The following is a 13,048-nucleotide window of genomic DNA, read 5'->3' on the forward strand; positions in this document are numbered from 1 at the left end:
GCTTCCAGTCTAGCCACGATACATAATCTATCAAAAACTTAAAATGGTAAACTTCCTGAGTAGATCAGATTTGTTATGCTTCCAAAATTTAGAAGAAGTGGGGGACATGTATACCGACTTAGTTAGTTTGATTCTAGAAATTGCCCTAACAAGAAATTGAATGCGCTTAAGGTCTTTCAATATGAGGATAGTCACCACATTGTTGCTGTCCCTTAAACAATATATGAAGAGGATAAGTCAACTATCTATAGAGAAAAGGAAAATGGTTGGATGGGGAGGAAGTGGCACTCTAGAGAGCATTATGAGGCAGCTAGTCCTTATGGGGCATCATCGAATGCTTTGATTCCAAATGATGTGAAATGTGATTGAAAATAAAAGGATAAGCAGCAATTACTGAAATACTGAGCAATAAGAGAAAGTTAAAGCTTTTATTCCATGAATAAGTGATGAATATTTCACATGTGGTAATGTACCCAAAGAGCTTTTGTGAAAATCCGTGTGTCAATTAAATGCACGTGGAATTTGACAATCCTTTTTCTGATGCATTGACAAGCAGTGTCATTGACAACTTAGCTTGACACTGAATTCAAACTATCCCTTTGTAAAAAATATTTTGCTAGTGAGGAATATTTCCTCATCATAGGTGGTGCACTTTTTTGGTGAGACTTGAAGTGCTTTATTAGCTTTCTAACTTTTTTTTTTCCTTCCATTAAGTAATTCTATGAATTTTGAGATTGGGCTGCAATTATGTGACTTAATGAGTCTCATTGGATTAATTTATTACCATTATTTCCGTATAAATGAGTTCTTGGGTGAACTGGCCTGTGGAAGCTTGATTCCTTGTCAAGGCTTGAATTAACGTAGTGACACGACTTTTTCAGTAAATCTAAGTGAGATGGCTAGCTTTGGTGGGATGTGCTTGATTTCTGGTTGGAGTAAGGATTAGTTGAGATGTTCAACCTCGGTGAGATTCAAGGGCTTTCTTTTTTGTGGTGTTATCAATGTTGGATGATGAACTTGTGGGAATTGATTCCTTGGAGATGCATTCGGTCATAGAAGTGCTATTACAACATTGAAGAATGCAAATTAATGTATGAATTCATGTACTAGTTCTACGTTGAAGCATAATTTATTGGTTCCTATATTGGGAATGTTGAATTGGGTGTAGCCAAGTTCTTGGGTGATATCTTTACTTTTTTCATAAAAATGTTGTGGTAAGTAAGATTCTCAATGAGGTGGATTCTTTTGTTTTTCCTTGAATTAGTCTCTATGTTTCAGTATGTTATTTGAAAAATCCAGTGTTACCCAGGGATGTGTCCCTGTTTTTGAGATGTCCCAAGGATGGGGGGATGCGTCGAGGACATCCACTAGCCATCCCCAAAATTCAGTAGATCTCAGGAAACGCCCCAGAAATGTGGGGAAGTCAGTGACTTTCAAAGGGAACAGCTAGCTGTCCCCAGGACGTCTGACGTCCCTTGACTGTCCCGGGGATGGCCAGCCCTCCCCCCTTTTCCAGCACTTGTTTAAAACAAAAAAACACTCAAATGATAAAAAAATATTATTTAATTTCTTTTTGGTGGCCCCCCACTCCTCAGGTTGCCCTAAATGGGAAAAACAGCCCCTTTGCAATGCATTTGAGTTCATTTCATGTTTGTTAAAAAATATTACAGCTTGCAGCGGGGTTTGCAGCAGTGTTCTTTCTTTTTTTGTATTTTCGTATTGTAATTGAAAGTGAAACTTGTAGCCTTTGGGGATTTTGTTGTAACTTGTATGCTATTTTTTAATATCACATGCATTTTGACAATGAATGCTGAAAGCAATTTGAATTAAGGTTTGGGTTTTGCTAATTTGTTTGACTTTGACTCTCATGTGAACTCTCGATTTAACACAAATGCTATATGTTAAAGTTCTATAATGTATATATGCATGCTTTATCCATGTTTTCATATTAATATTTAAAATTTCCCTATTTTTATGCCATCCCCTGGTTGTCCACATAAATGACTTGAAAAATCGGGGACTCGGAAGTGCACCCCCCCATCCCACCATCTTGGAAACTTGGGGTAACATAGGAAAAATCTTTTATTATTTCATTGCTTGAAAAATTGCCATATCTGGAAAGTTAATAGCAATGTTTTCCATCAAGTTGTTTATGACAGCACCAATTTTAAGAAGTTAGTCTGATTGGTTTATGTTAAATATTTTATATTTCAGCAATGCATTTCAACCAATTTGTCAGTTAATGTCTTTTTTGCTTTTCTATAGGATCACCTGTAAAATGTTCAACAATACTTTCATCTTTCAACTTATGGTTTTGTTAACGGATCTCATTATGTTGGAGTTAGGATTTGTATAAATATGACTATCCCTTATGGGTTCGTTTGGCATTTGTTTATGCAGCTCTGCAGCGTGATTAGAGCATAGTATGGATTGAACTTTTCACATAGCGTCCTTTTTGATTTGGATGTATATAATTTAATCTATTTTCTAAAATAGATTAATGGAGCTAAGTGAACTTGCTTCATGTCAGAAATACAAATATAGAGAAGAAGTGCATCATGAAAGATGTAAAAGTTGCAAGATAAATTGTTCAGCCTTAAATTCTGGAAAATATGGTCATTCTAGCTGTAATTATGAAACAAAATATGAAAACAAGCCAGAAAAGCACAGACCTGATATGGGCTATAGCGACTGTAGGGACAAAGAAAGAATCAATTCTCTGACAGAAGATGGGGGTAGCAGTCAACGTAGAAAAAGAATGCATGATAAAGAAATTAAAATTTGCAAGATAAAATGTTCAGCAATGAAGTCTGGACATTATGGTCACTGTAGCAATAATAATGAGAGAAAGGATGAAAATAAATCAGACAAGCACAAACCTGACATGGGCTGCAGGGACTGTAAAGAAAAAGAAATCACCAGTTATCTGACAGTAGATGTGAATCCGAATTACAATGATTGTAGTGAAAAAGAGCAGAGTGATAATGGTGGCAGGGTAGGTTGCAAGGGTCATAAAGGTGACAAGAGAAGTAAATGCTGGAGGGAACCTAAGACTCTTTCTTTTTGCAGAGGGAGAAGCATGTCTAGAGAAAAGAGTTCAAATTTACACAATTTCATGAAATTTAGATGGAAAACATGCAGGCATGGTAGGAGGAGGAGCACACACAGAAGGAATAACCGTAGCATAGGGATGCCAAGAAGTAGCAGTGAAGAATCAGGCTGCCAATTATTTGATGGGCTACAGGTGAATTGTAATTCTACAGTAAAGTGTGATTCTACCATTCCCATTGATGAATCAGAAAAGCAAAGGCAAATGTTGCATTCAGCTTGCAAATATGTGACCAAGCATGATTATTGCCAATGCTGTCATGGAAACATTCCTTGCCGCTACAATATCATACCTTCTTGTCATAGTAGGAAGAGAAAACATAAACATTATTCAAGTGAATCTGATGAAGCTACTACAAAAGTTGGGAGGATAAGTGATTGTGTTCAACATGAACATGCAAATGGTTGTCAGGGAAAAGTACTATCATCCTGCCACAGTGTTTGCTGGGGAATGTCATGTAAAGATTGCTTGTTCTGTTTGGATGGAGCAATTAACCCCAAATGTAAGAACTTTATAAATGAGAGAAGATGCACATGGAGTGCATTAGGTTCACAACGTGCAGGCTATTATGTTCAAAGTCAAGATTTTCGTGATATTGGAGATGTAAAAACAATTTCGAAACCTAAGGAAGGCTCCTCAGATATCTATAGAAAAACAAGTAACTTACATTCAAGTTGTGCAGGTGCAAAAGCTAACTTTGATGCTGTTAAAACTGAAGACCAAGAAGATCAAGATCTGTGGCTGGAACTTCGCTTAAAAACTTTGCAAAGATCAGAACTCAAGGTGGAAGGTGCTTCTAAAAATGATCTGAAACTTTCACTTCCAGATAGTTCAATTGAATTAAATCTGGAGGTCCAGGTGCCTTCCCAGTTACCCAACTCTGGTATTCATTCTTCAAGGGATCCAATAGAACATATTTGTGACAATGAGTTACCTCTTGAGTCGTCTAATATTCTATTTTCAGTTTGGAATCCTATTGTGAATCCTTTCTCTCTACCTCAAAGAATGGAGGAAAGCATTCCTTGCTTAAGTTTCATGGAGGCACCAGTTGTGGTGTCTGATTTGAATCCTGCAGATAGCAGTGTAAACATGGTTGCCAACTCTATCCCATCTATAATTGAAGGGAAGTCAACCTTCAGTTTGGACCAAAACTGTCATTATTCACTTACAACTACTAGAGAACCAGAATGTGCAGTACTGGAAGAGAGTAATTTAAGCTCACCTGGTATCTCAGGTAAGAAACTACTGGATACATACCCAAAGTTAAATATATTTCACTTTAGGAGAGATCCCACCTTTTTTGTAACAAATGCTAACTAATACTATGATACCATATTCATGTGCACGATACAGAGGACAAGCACCATCCCATTTCAGATCTTCCTATTCCAGCAAATGAAAGAAATGGGTTACCTCCAAGTCTCTCCATTTCATCTTATAAGGAAGAAAGAAGAGGTTTATGTTTGACAGGTATACCTGTTGTAAGAGAAACAGTTAGCTTTGAAATTTGTACCATGAATTGTATCTTGCATCTCCCAAATGCACTGCAATTACTGTATATTTTAGAAGTGAGAGTCCATTATTTTCTATTATTTGTTTGTCTCATATCAGGAAAGTGCCTGAATTTTTATTAATTATTGTTTGCTTTTCTCCTGCAGATTCCCAGTTAAAAGCTACTAGAACCAGTGATGCCACTGATTGTGGTGTTGGTAATGAATGTGACGCTTCTGAGTTGTTTCAGTCCGAGAGAGAAAAAGAATTATCTCGCTTGGCTATCATAGTTGATGACACTGAAGATGATTTCTCCGAGCATAGTTATTTTCATGAATCTCCTAAAGGAAATAATTTTTTAAAAAGCATTGGTGACATCGCAGTACTTAAAGAGGTATCACTTGATGGCAGGGAAGATCATTTACACAAAAGTAAGAATAATTATGTTCAAAACACCTCATTGGCTGGAAGTATCTTCTGCTCAGATATGAAAGAATTTGATTTAGAGTGTAGGAAGGCCTCTTTGGCAAATGCACAAAGGAAAGACAAAGTAGACAATTGTGCAAATATGAGAGGGATATCTTTATCTCGTTCACATAGAAACACAAGTGAGTGTGCTAATTCTTCTGAGGAATTAGCAGAGGACAAATGCAGGACAATTGAGGCTTCCTCTAGTGAAGATGAGTTTGTAGACAATAATGTAGACAATGTCACATTGGCATGCAAAAATAAAATCCTGCAAGAGAGAGGATGTTATACATTAGTAGGTTGTATTACTACAAGAGGTACTGACAATATGATACCATCTGACCAGGAGAAATTTGGCCACAAGGATAATGACAACTTTAAATTTGTTGGTAGCGGTGATGAAGTTTTGCTTAGTGATATAAGACTACAGAAAAAGCTAGAATTTTCTCCTAAGGATGAGAATGGAAATTCCGAAGCTGTTTGTAGTAGCAGGGGAATCCCAAGCACTCTAGATCCCAAGCTTTTGAATATGCAATATGTTGAAGCATTGATCCAGATAGCTTATTCAAAACCTCGGATGTGGGACACTGGTATAAATTGTGATCTATGTGGACAAGGGCCATCCTTAATTTATGGGGATTGGTATGCTTGGTGCTGTGGTTATCGCTTATGTCACTGCAAATGTTCCAAGGACCATCAAAGGTATGCTTTGTTTCCCATGTATGTAAAATAAACATGGCATCACTTAAGAAAAATCTATTTACTTGAAGTCTGCCTCCACTGCAGCTAACTTGCAGCCTTCCTTTTCTGTGATATGATCCTAGATTATTATATGAGAAAGTCATATAGAAATTAAAAATAAATTTTTCTTTCCACCAAGCAAGAACACCAAGTTGATGTTGAAGCCCTCCAATTTGGAAAGCCCATAAGAGTTTTTTGTTTACATTTATTACGAGTATACTTCATAGTAGGCATCCATACCCTAACCCCTATCTGGGTTCAAACTCATGCCTCCTCCATGGAGTACACAGACCTCCATCATTAGGCCCACTGAGGTTGCAGATTTGGCAAGCGTGCATGATTTGGTTTGATTAATTAGGCTAGGAATTTAAAACATCCGTAATTGTACATCACAGAAAGTTGAAGCTCTCAATGGATCCAAAGAACAAAAAACCTTCAAAAAGATGCGGTAGACATCACTGGAGTGGCAAAGTTCATAGATTGTGTGGTCTTTGGTCCTCAGAGGTAACCCTCTTACTAATTTGAAGTCATGCTTGTGAAATTTAATGCTGTCGTCTTTGATGATGTGGATATTGTTTGATTTTAATTTCGATGTTTATCTATTTCTTTAGGTTCCTATCCTGTGCAAAGTTTAACATTTTTCTATTCATCTGTAGGATTTAGGTTAGTCAACAATATGATATGTGGAACCTTGTCTTAGAAAAATGATGTAAGGCACCCGTATTGCAATTGTGGATTTCACATGACATTTGTTCAACTAACAATACTTGACTGAAACTGGGTAGGGTAACTAATGCAATTTACTTTTCACTAGGGGTGCTGATATAGTGAATTTGAGAATTTCTAGCAATGTCATACATATATATGCTTTTTAGTGTACTACCATGAGATTTTTAAGACTAAAACAAATTTTATACGTGAAATGGTGGAACAGCTGAGCAGTTCTTTTATATTCAATAACTCTTCATGTTTACATTATGGTTAATAATGACCATTCATTACCTGAACAAATTATTCATCATAAGGGACTCGTGTCTTTCTTAACAGAGTTGGTCTCTTGGGGACAGACAATGACATATCTTCGAATTATTATGTTAGGAGGAATGCTGAAATATTAGGGTATATGGGGTATATTATGGAGGCATGAGAGTGTTGGGGTAAAAGTGGATCTTCATGGCAATTTAAAATGCTACTTTGCAAATTATAAAAAATCCATTTGAAAACCAGAGATCATTTTCTACTCGATAAATCTGAGGCAGTGAGGAGTTCTAGTTAGTAGTAGTACAGTGTAGGACTTAAAGTGACTTGGAACAATAGATTAGTAATTCATTGAAATTACATTTTTCCCACTGTTTTTGCATGTTGAATGTATATATATTTCTTGTATGAATTCTGGGGATCTGATAAAACCAACCTCCCATTTTATCATTTGAGGGTATTTCAATGCCATTAATTTATAAAAATCTTTGTCATTAACAAATGGAACATAGAAACTACATTGATCTAAGTGCTAACAGTAGAATTAAAGGGTAAGTTGACCCTAATTCTGGCCAAATAAATTGCATCTGAGCCTTTGCTCTAAAAAGGGGAATGACTCACTATCTTTGTAAAAAAAATGAATTTAATTTTAATAAGCAAAGGTAGATCCTGTTTAAAAAACTGTAGCTCCAATGAGCAGAGATAAGGTGAGGGTCCTCATGAAATATGGCCATGTATCTCGACTCTACAAGAATCCATTAACCGTCAGCCAAGTTGTGACCAACAAATATTTTCTGCTTTTCCCCAGAAATTGCTGCTATCCCCTTAAAGATAAGGGCATGTAATAAATAATCAATCTCCTCTTGAAATCAAGCTCACGAGTTCTTAGCATAAGTGTGTATCCAAAAAATAGAATATTTCACTTCTAGGTATATTTTGTTTACATTCATGTTATGCTGTTGGCTGTTGGAAATGGCAAACCAAACTTTTCTGGGGAGATCCTGAAAATACCCTCATAAAATGGGCAAGCAGCTCAGTTATAGAGGATTTCTTTGGCCAAGAATTGGTCCTAGTTTAGAAACTTAGCCCATCCAGACCTTTTAATTATATATCTGAATGAATAGGTATCTTCTGAATATCTTTGTTTGACATGGTTCTATTGATGTTCAATGGTGTTAAATTGTGGGACCATTGTATGCAGATTCTGTACTCAGAAATTTAACCCTAACTGCAAAGTAGTTTAAATTAAAAAATCTAGTCAGAACAGCAGGCCTGAGTATGCTAATCTACAAACATGTACTGCTGAAATTATGAACAGCGAATACTAATAAATCTGAACTTTCATAATTGTTTTTTGTTTTCACTTAAATCTGAAAGAATTACACTGCACTAGTTCAACACTTAAATATGCACTGTGTGCCTGCGCTCCCCCCTCTCTCTCATTTCAGTGGTTTACCCTAGGTGTCTTCACAGAACAAGAGAACTCTAGAGTTTATGAATGAAAATCCCCATCTCAGTGGAACACCAAGGCTAGGAGAAAAAAGGAAAAACTAAAGCTGAAAAGAGAAAAAAGGAAAAGCTAAAGCAGGAAAACGCCTTGTTCTAAAATTAGACATCAACTTCTCTTAGAATTTAGAAACCAATTAACTTCTCCATCAAATCCAATTTCCCCCTCAGGATCTTAAACATTTTGCTTAGGGCTTTGGCAAAATATCTGCAACCTAAAAATTTGAGGGAGCATACTCAAGAACTGTTGCTCCCTTCCGAACTCTATCTCAAAGGAAATGGTGCTGAATGCCTATATGCTTGGAGCTATTGTGAAATTTAGGATTCTCAAAGAACTTGATGCAACTCTGATTATCATAGTATACAATTGTCAGTCCTGACATTTCCTCAGTAACTTTTGCTATTAGCTTGTGAAGCCGGATAAATTCACAACTAACAGAAGAAGCTGCCATGTGCTCTACCTTGGTTAACTCAATGTCAGCTGATTGCTGCTTGGTAATCTAGGATTCATACCTGATCCCAAGCTGAACAAAATTCTAAAGTGCTCTTCCTAGCACTATTCATTTGTCCATTCTGAATCTAAAACATTATGCAACATCAACTCTCCATCTCCAACATACCTTAACTCACAATGAATTTTTTTTGTCAAAATATTGAAGCAAATGCTTTGCAGTAGTCCAATGAATCTGGCCCAGCTCAACCATAAATTGTTTCAATGTATTCACTACAATCCATAATTTGAAATCTCTTTAGAATCTTGACTATGTACTTCCCTTGGCCAAGGAAGATCTCTCACCTGTATTGTAATGCCCCTACCAAGGAATTTCAACAAAATTGGAATTGTTTTCTATTTTTGCACGCAAACATTTTGTCAAGCGCTTGGTGGAACATTAGAAACTACAAATCATTAAAACATTCAAATCACCTTTTTGTCTTGGAAGCATTTTGTCAAGCATTTGGTAGAACAACAATTACATTATTTCTGAATTTCTACAATGCAGATCAGCTGCAACCTTCATGCATGATCATTGACATTTGCACAAACAGTTTGAAGACATGGAATAATGCATAGACATTTTGACAAACATTTGTCATACAAGTATCTGAAGCAAATATACAATGCTCAAATTTGACCTCTTAACTGATATAGAAGATGCTGGTATAAATTTTTTGAATATAGTATCAGAAGCGACAAACAAATGGAGCAATGATCCTGACAAAACTTAATACATTAATAGGTGAAACTTAGAGAGAAAGTTTTTGTAGCTTGTATGAGTAGCAATTAATGTAATGTTGAAGAGCACACAGTTATACCGAGAGGTGGGAGGAGGTGGTGGGGGCTGGTGGGGAGGGGATGGGGTGGCTGGGGGCGGTGAATCAGTAAAGTAACAACAAAATTTTACTTTTCAAAAATTTAATTAAGCACAATAGTAATATTTCAAAACTTAATCATCCACAGCAGTAACACATATCAAAGGTCTAGCAACGAAGAGCACAAGCTGAACACATGATTTATGTATAGATCCTGCAAGAGAAAACCATGGCAAATATTGCTTGTATTAGAAACTTTTTACAATCTTCGTAGGAACTGTTTAGTGAAGCGCAATTAGTCCCCCATTCACTAAACTCCTAAGAGAAACAGGCACCAACCCGCAGTAGACACTAATCCCCTTGTGATTCTTTAAGAGAGGGGATAGGAGCGGGTTTGATGCAGAAAAAGCATCCCATTGCTTCTGAGAGCAGAAAGTTAACAGGTGTAGAGAGGAGCTACTCTGTTTATGATAGAGAGATGTTGGCCATTATGCATGCCTTGGCCAAATTTAGACCATACCTAGTTGGGGGTAAGTTTATCATCAAGATGGACCAAAATGGCATCAAGTACTTTATTAACCAAATGGATCTTCATTATAGGCAGCAGATCGCAGGCATATGATTTGACATCATATATGTCAAGGGGAAGAAAAATATAGTTGTTGATGCACTTTCTAGGAGGCCTCGCATATGTTCTTTAGTGGAGATTTCTGCTGATTGGAGAGACTTAATTGCAGTGGAGTATGCTAAAGATTCAAGGGCAGCAGGAGTTATAGAGGGCACAATTCATGATGACAGGTACACTTCCTTTGTAAATAATTACACCCATGAGAAAGGGTCGTGACTCTCTAGCATCCAATGAAAGATATAAAGGACCAACCCAGTGAACCAAGCAATCGCCACTGATCATCAGAAGAAGACAAAGCGGAAGGGATCAGATGGATAATTAACTGAATGAACAAACAGTTCAATCATACTAGGGGTTTGGTATGAGTTTCCCTATACTTGGCATAATAAATATTATTCATTGCTACTAACCAATAATTAATGTTTAGTAATATTATGTTCATGATTGTGCAATAGCATCTATACCATTGTGGGATGAAGGCAAAGATAGATCATTCATACAAGTGTAAACACATAAATGTTTATATCTGACTGTATGTAGAATTCATTTATTAATATACCTATGTGCTTAAAAGATTGATTGAGAGTGAATATATAATTAAATCTTTACACTTTATAACATAATATACCTACAATATTCGATACTATTGGGGAAGTAGAGGAAGTGCAAGGAGAGGGAATGGTGAAAGGCTCATCGTTAGGTATGGTGCCTCATAAAGATGGTTAAGGACCATTGGTTAAGGACCACAAGGCCACCTCATGATAATGGTCGATGACCATCGGTTAAGGACCACATGAGTTCAAGGAGGATAAGGTCCTAACCTTGTGCCTAGGGTTGAGGGTCAAAGATACCCTATTGCAGCTCCCCTACTATCTCCATATTGTTCAATTGTTGAAGGGATCCTCAATCATAAGAGGAGAGAAGAGTAGTATGATGGAAGGGAAAGGTGTGCAAGCTCTGCTAGGTATGCCACTTCATGAGGATGGTTAAGGACGACGACCCAGAGGGATAGGGTTTCCGCTCTTGAGCCTAGAGCTGGAGAAATTTAGGCCACCTCATCATGACCATCCTATTTTCATCCTCGTTATGGTTGAGCCAATGAGATCATTCAGATTTATGTGCTATAAGTGTGTTTCTCCTTTAACCCCAGAGATGGATATATTATATGTATTAAGTCTATATTATTACCTAACTTGTTGTAGGTTTCCAAGGCAGACTTATCTCATTCTTTATTTAATTAAGAATTATCTCTCTAAGTTATGTTCCTTGTTTCATTTGGATATTGTGAAATTAGGGCAAATTATAAGGTAATCTAGAAAAGGGGCATTACAAGTGGTATCAAAGCATGTTCCTCGCAGGTTGAGGGAAAATAGTTGATGCAACTTAGTCAACGAGCAATTAGAGCTCTAGAAAGGGAAAAGAAGTCTACCTACCAAAACAATACAAAGAACTTTCAAATGGAGCATGAATTGAGGGTTTTAATGGAAAAGAATGAACAAACAATGCAAGCCTTACTCCAAACCCTTCAAAACATAAACAATACTCTTAAACCAAACCAAGGACATGAGAGGGAAGTCACTCCCAGCCAATCCAAGAGTAATCACGAAACCACAATAGGATCAAACCCAAGCACAAATGGACACCTTTCTCAACTAGGGAAGGATCACAAAGGGAAATTGAAGAAATTAACAACTCAAATGTGAGAGAACTTGCCATAGAATATGCGGGGCTTGACCTCAAAGTCAAAAGAAGCTTCCCTTTTACAACATATTGTGAGGCTGGGATGAAGAATGTTCATAGGAGAAATGACCAACCTAACCAAGATATACAAAATAAGATGAGAAAATTGTCCATCCCTAACTTTGATGGGTCGGGAAAGATTACAGCTCATGCATAGTTACAAAAACTAGAGACAAACCTAACTCTTTGCCCCATGACAGAAAAAGATTCCATGACTCTAGAAGGGGTGGCACATGATTGGTGGCATCATGGCCTAATTACTCAAGACCACAAAAGTATAAAGGTCTATGATGTCTTCAAGAAAAGGCTCATTCAAAGATTTGACCAAACTCATCCCCAAAAACATTTCAAAGAACTAACAAGAATAAGGAAAGGGGGAACCCTTGAAGACTACATCACGGAATTCCAAGGTTAGCTATTATATTCCCCTGAATATTTGAGGAGAGACTCACTTACCTATTTATAGAAGGATTATTGGATGGGACCCGAGGTTTAGTAAGTGCTTGGATCCAACTACACTCCAAGAGGCGATCCTTAAAGCCGCTTGACTAGATTCCGCCCAAGCAAAGGAAAAGGATCACTTTAGGAAAATGACATCAAGAGATAAGCACTTCTACGAGAAGGACAAGCACAAGAATATGTGCCTCTCTCATGACGAACAGGAAGAACTAAGGAAGGAAGGTCTACATTTTGATTGCAAGAAGAAATGAGAACGAGGACACTCTTATAAACAAGATGAAACCCAAGAGGAAAAGATGTGTTTTAGGGGCAAAGATCCATGGGCAGCCGGGCATAAATGTAATGCGAAGAATCTTAAAAGAAAGTGCTTGTGTTATAAATGCAAAGAAAAATGGGAACCAGGATACGTAGGTGGAAGCCAAATACGAATAATAGAGGCAATATCTGATGAAGAAGCAAAAGGTAACCCAAGCAAAAAAGCAAGATATGTTGAAGGAGACCTTAAGAGCATCCCATCAAAAGAAGAGGGGACAATTAACATATGGAGTTTTGTGGAGGAACCACTCTAGTAATCAAAACACCCTCATAAATATGGCAGTTGAAATCTCTTCGTAAAA

The 13,048-nt window shown here is 37.1% G+C and overlaps 1 protein-coding gene across 1 annotated transcript in view; it reads left to right on the forward strand.

Annotated features, from left to right (window-relative positions):
* LOC131047136 (uncharacterized) overlaps positions 1 to 13,048 on the forward strand; it is a 335,367-nt gene that overhangs the window by 66,383 nt on the left and 255,936 nt on the right. Inside the window, exons 2-5 of the mRNA XM_057980989.2 lie at positions 2,401 to 4,343; positions 4,463 to 4,579; positions 4,768 to 5,770; positions 6,205 to 6,313. Coding sequence (XP_057836972.2) covers positions 2,501 to 4,343; positions 4,463 to 4,579; positions 4,768 to 5,770; positions 6,205 to 6,313 — 3,072 coding nt within the window. The 5' untranslated portion in view covers positions 2,401 to 2,500. The remainder of the gene's footprint in view (positions 1 to 2,400; positions 4,344 to 4,462; positions 4,580 to 4,767; positions 5,771 to 6,204; positions 6,314 to 13,048) is intronic.

Source organism: Cryptomeria japonica, chromosome 4, assembly GCF_030272615.1.
Source record: "Cryptomeria japonica chromosome 4, Sugi_1.0, whole genome shotgun sequence".
Classification (NCBI taxonomy): Eukaryota; Viridiplantae; Streptophyta; class Pinopsida; order Cupressales; family Cupressaceae; genus Cryptomeria; species Cryptomeria japonica.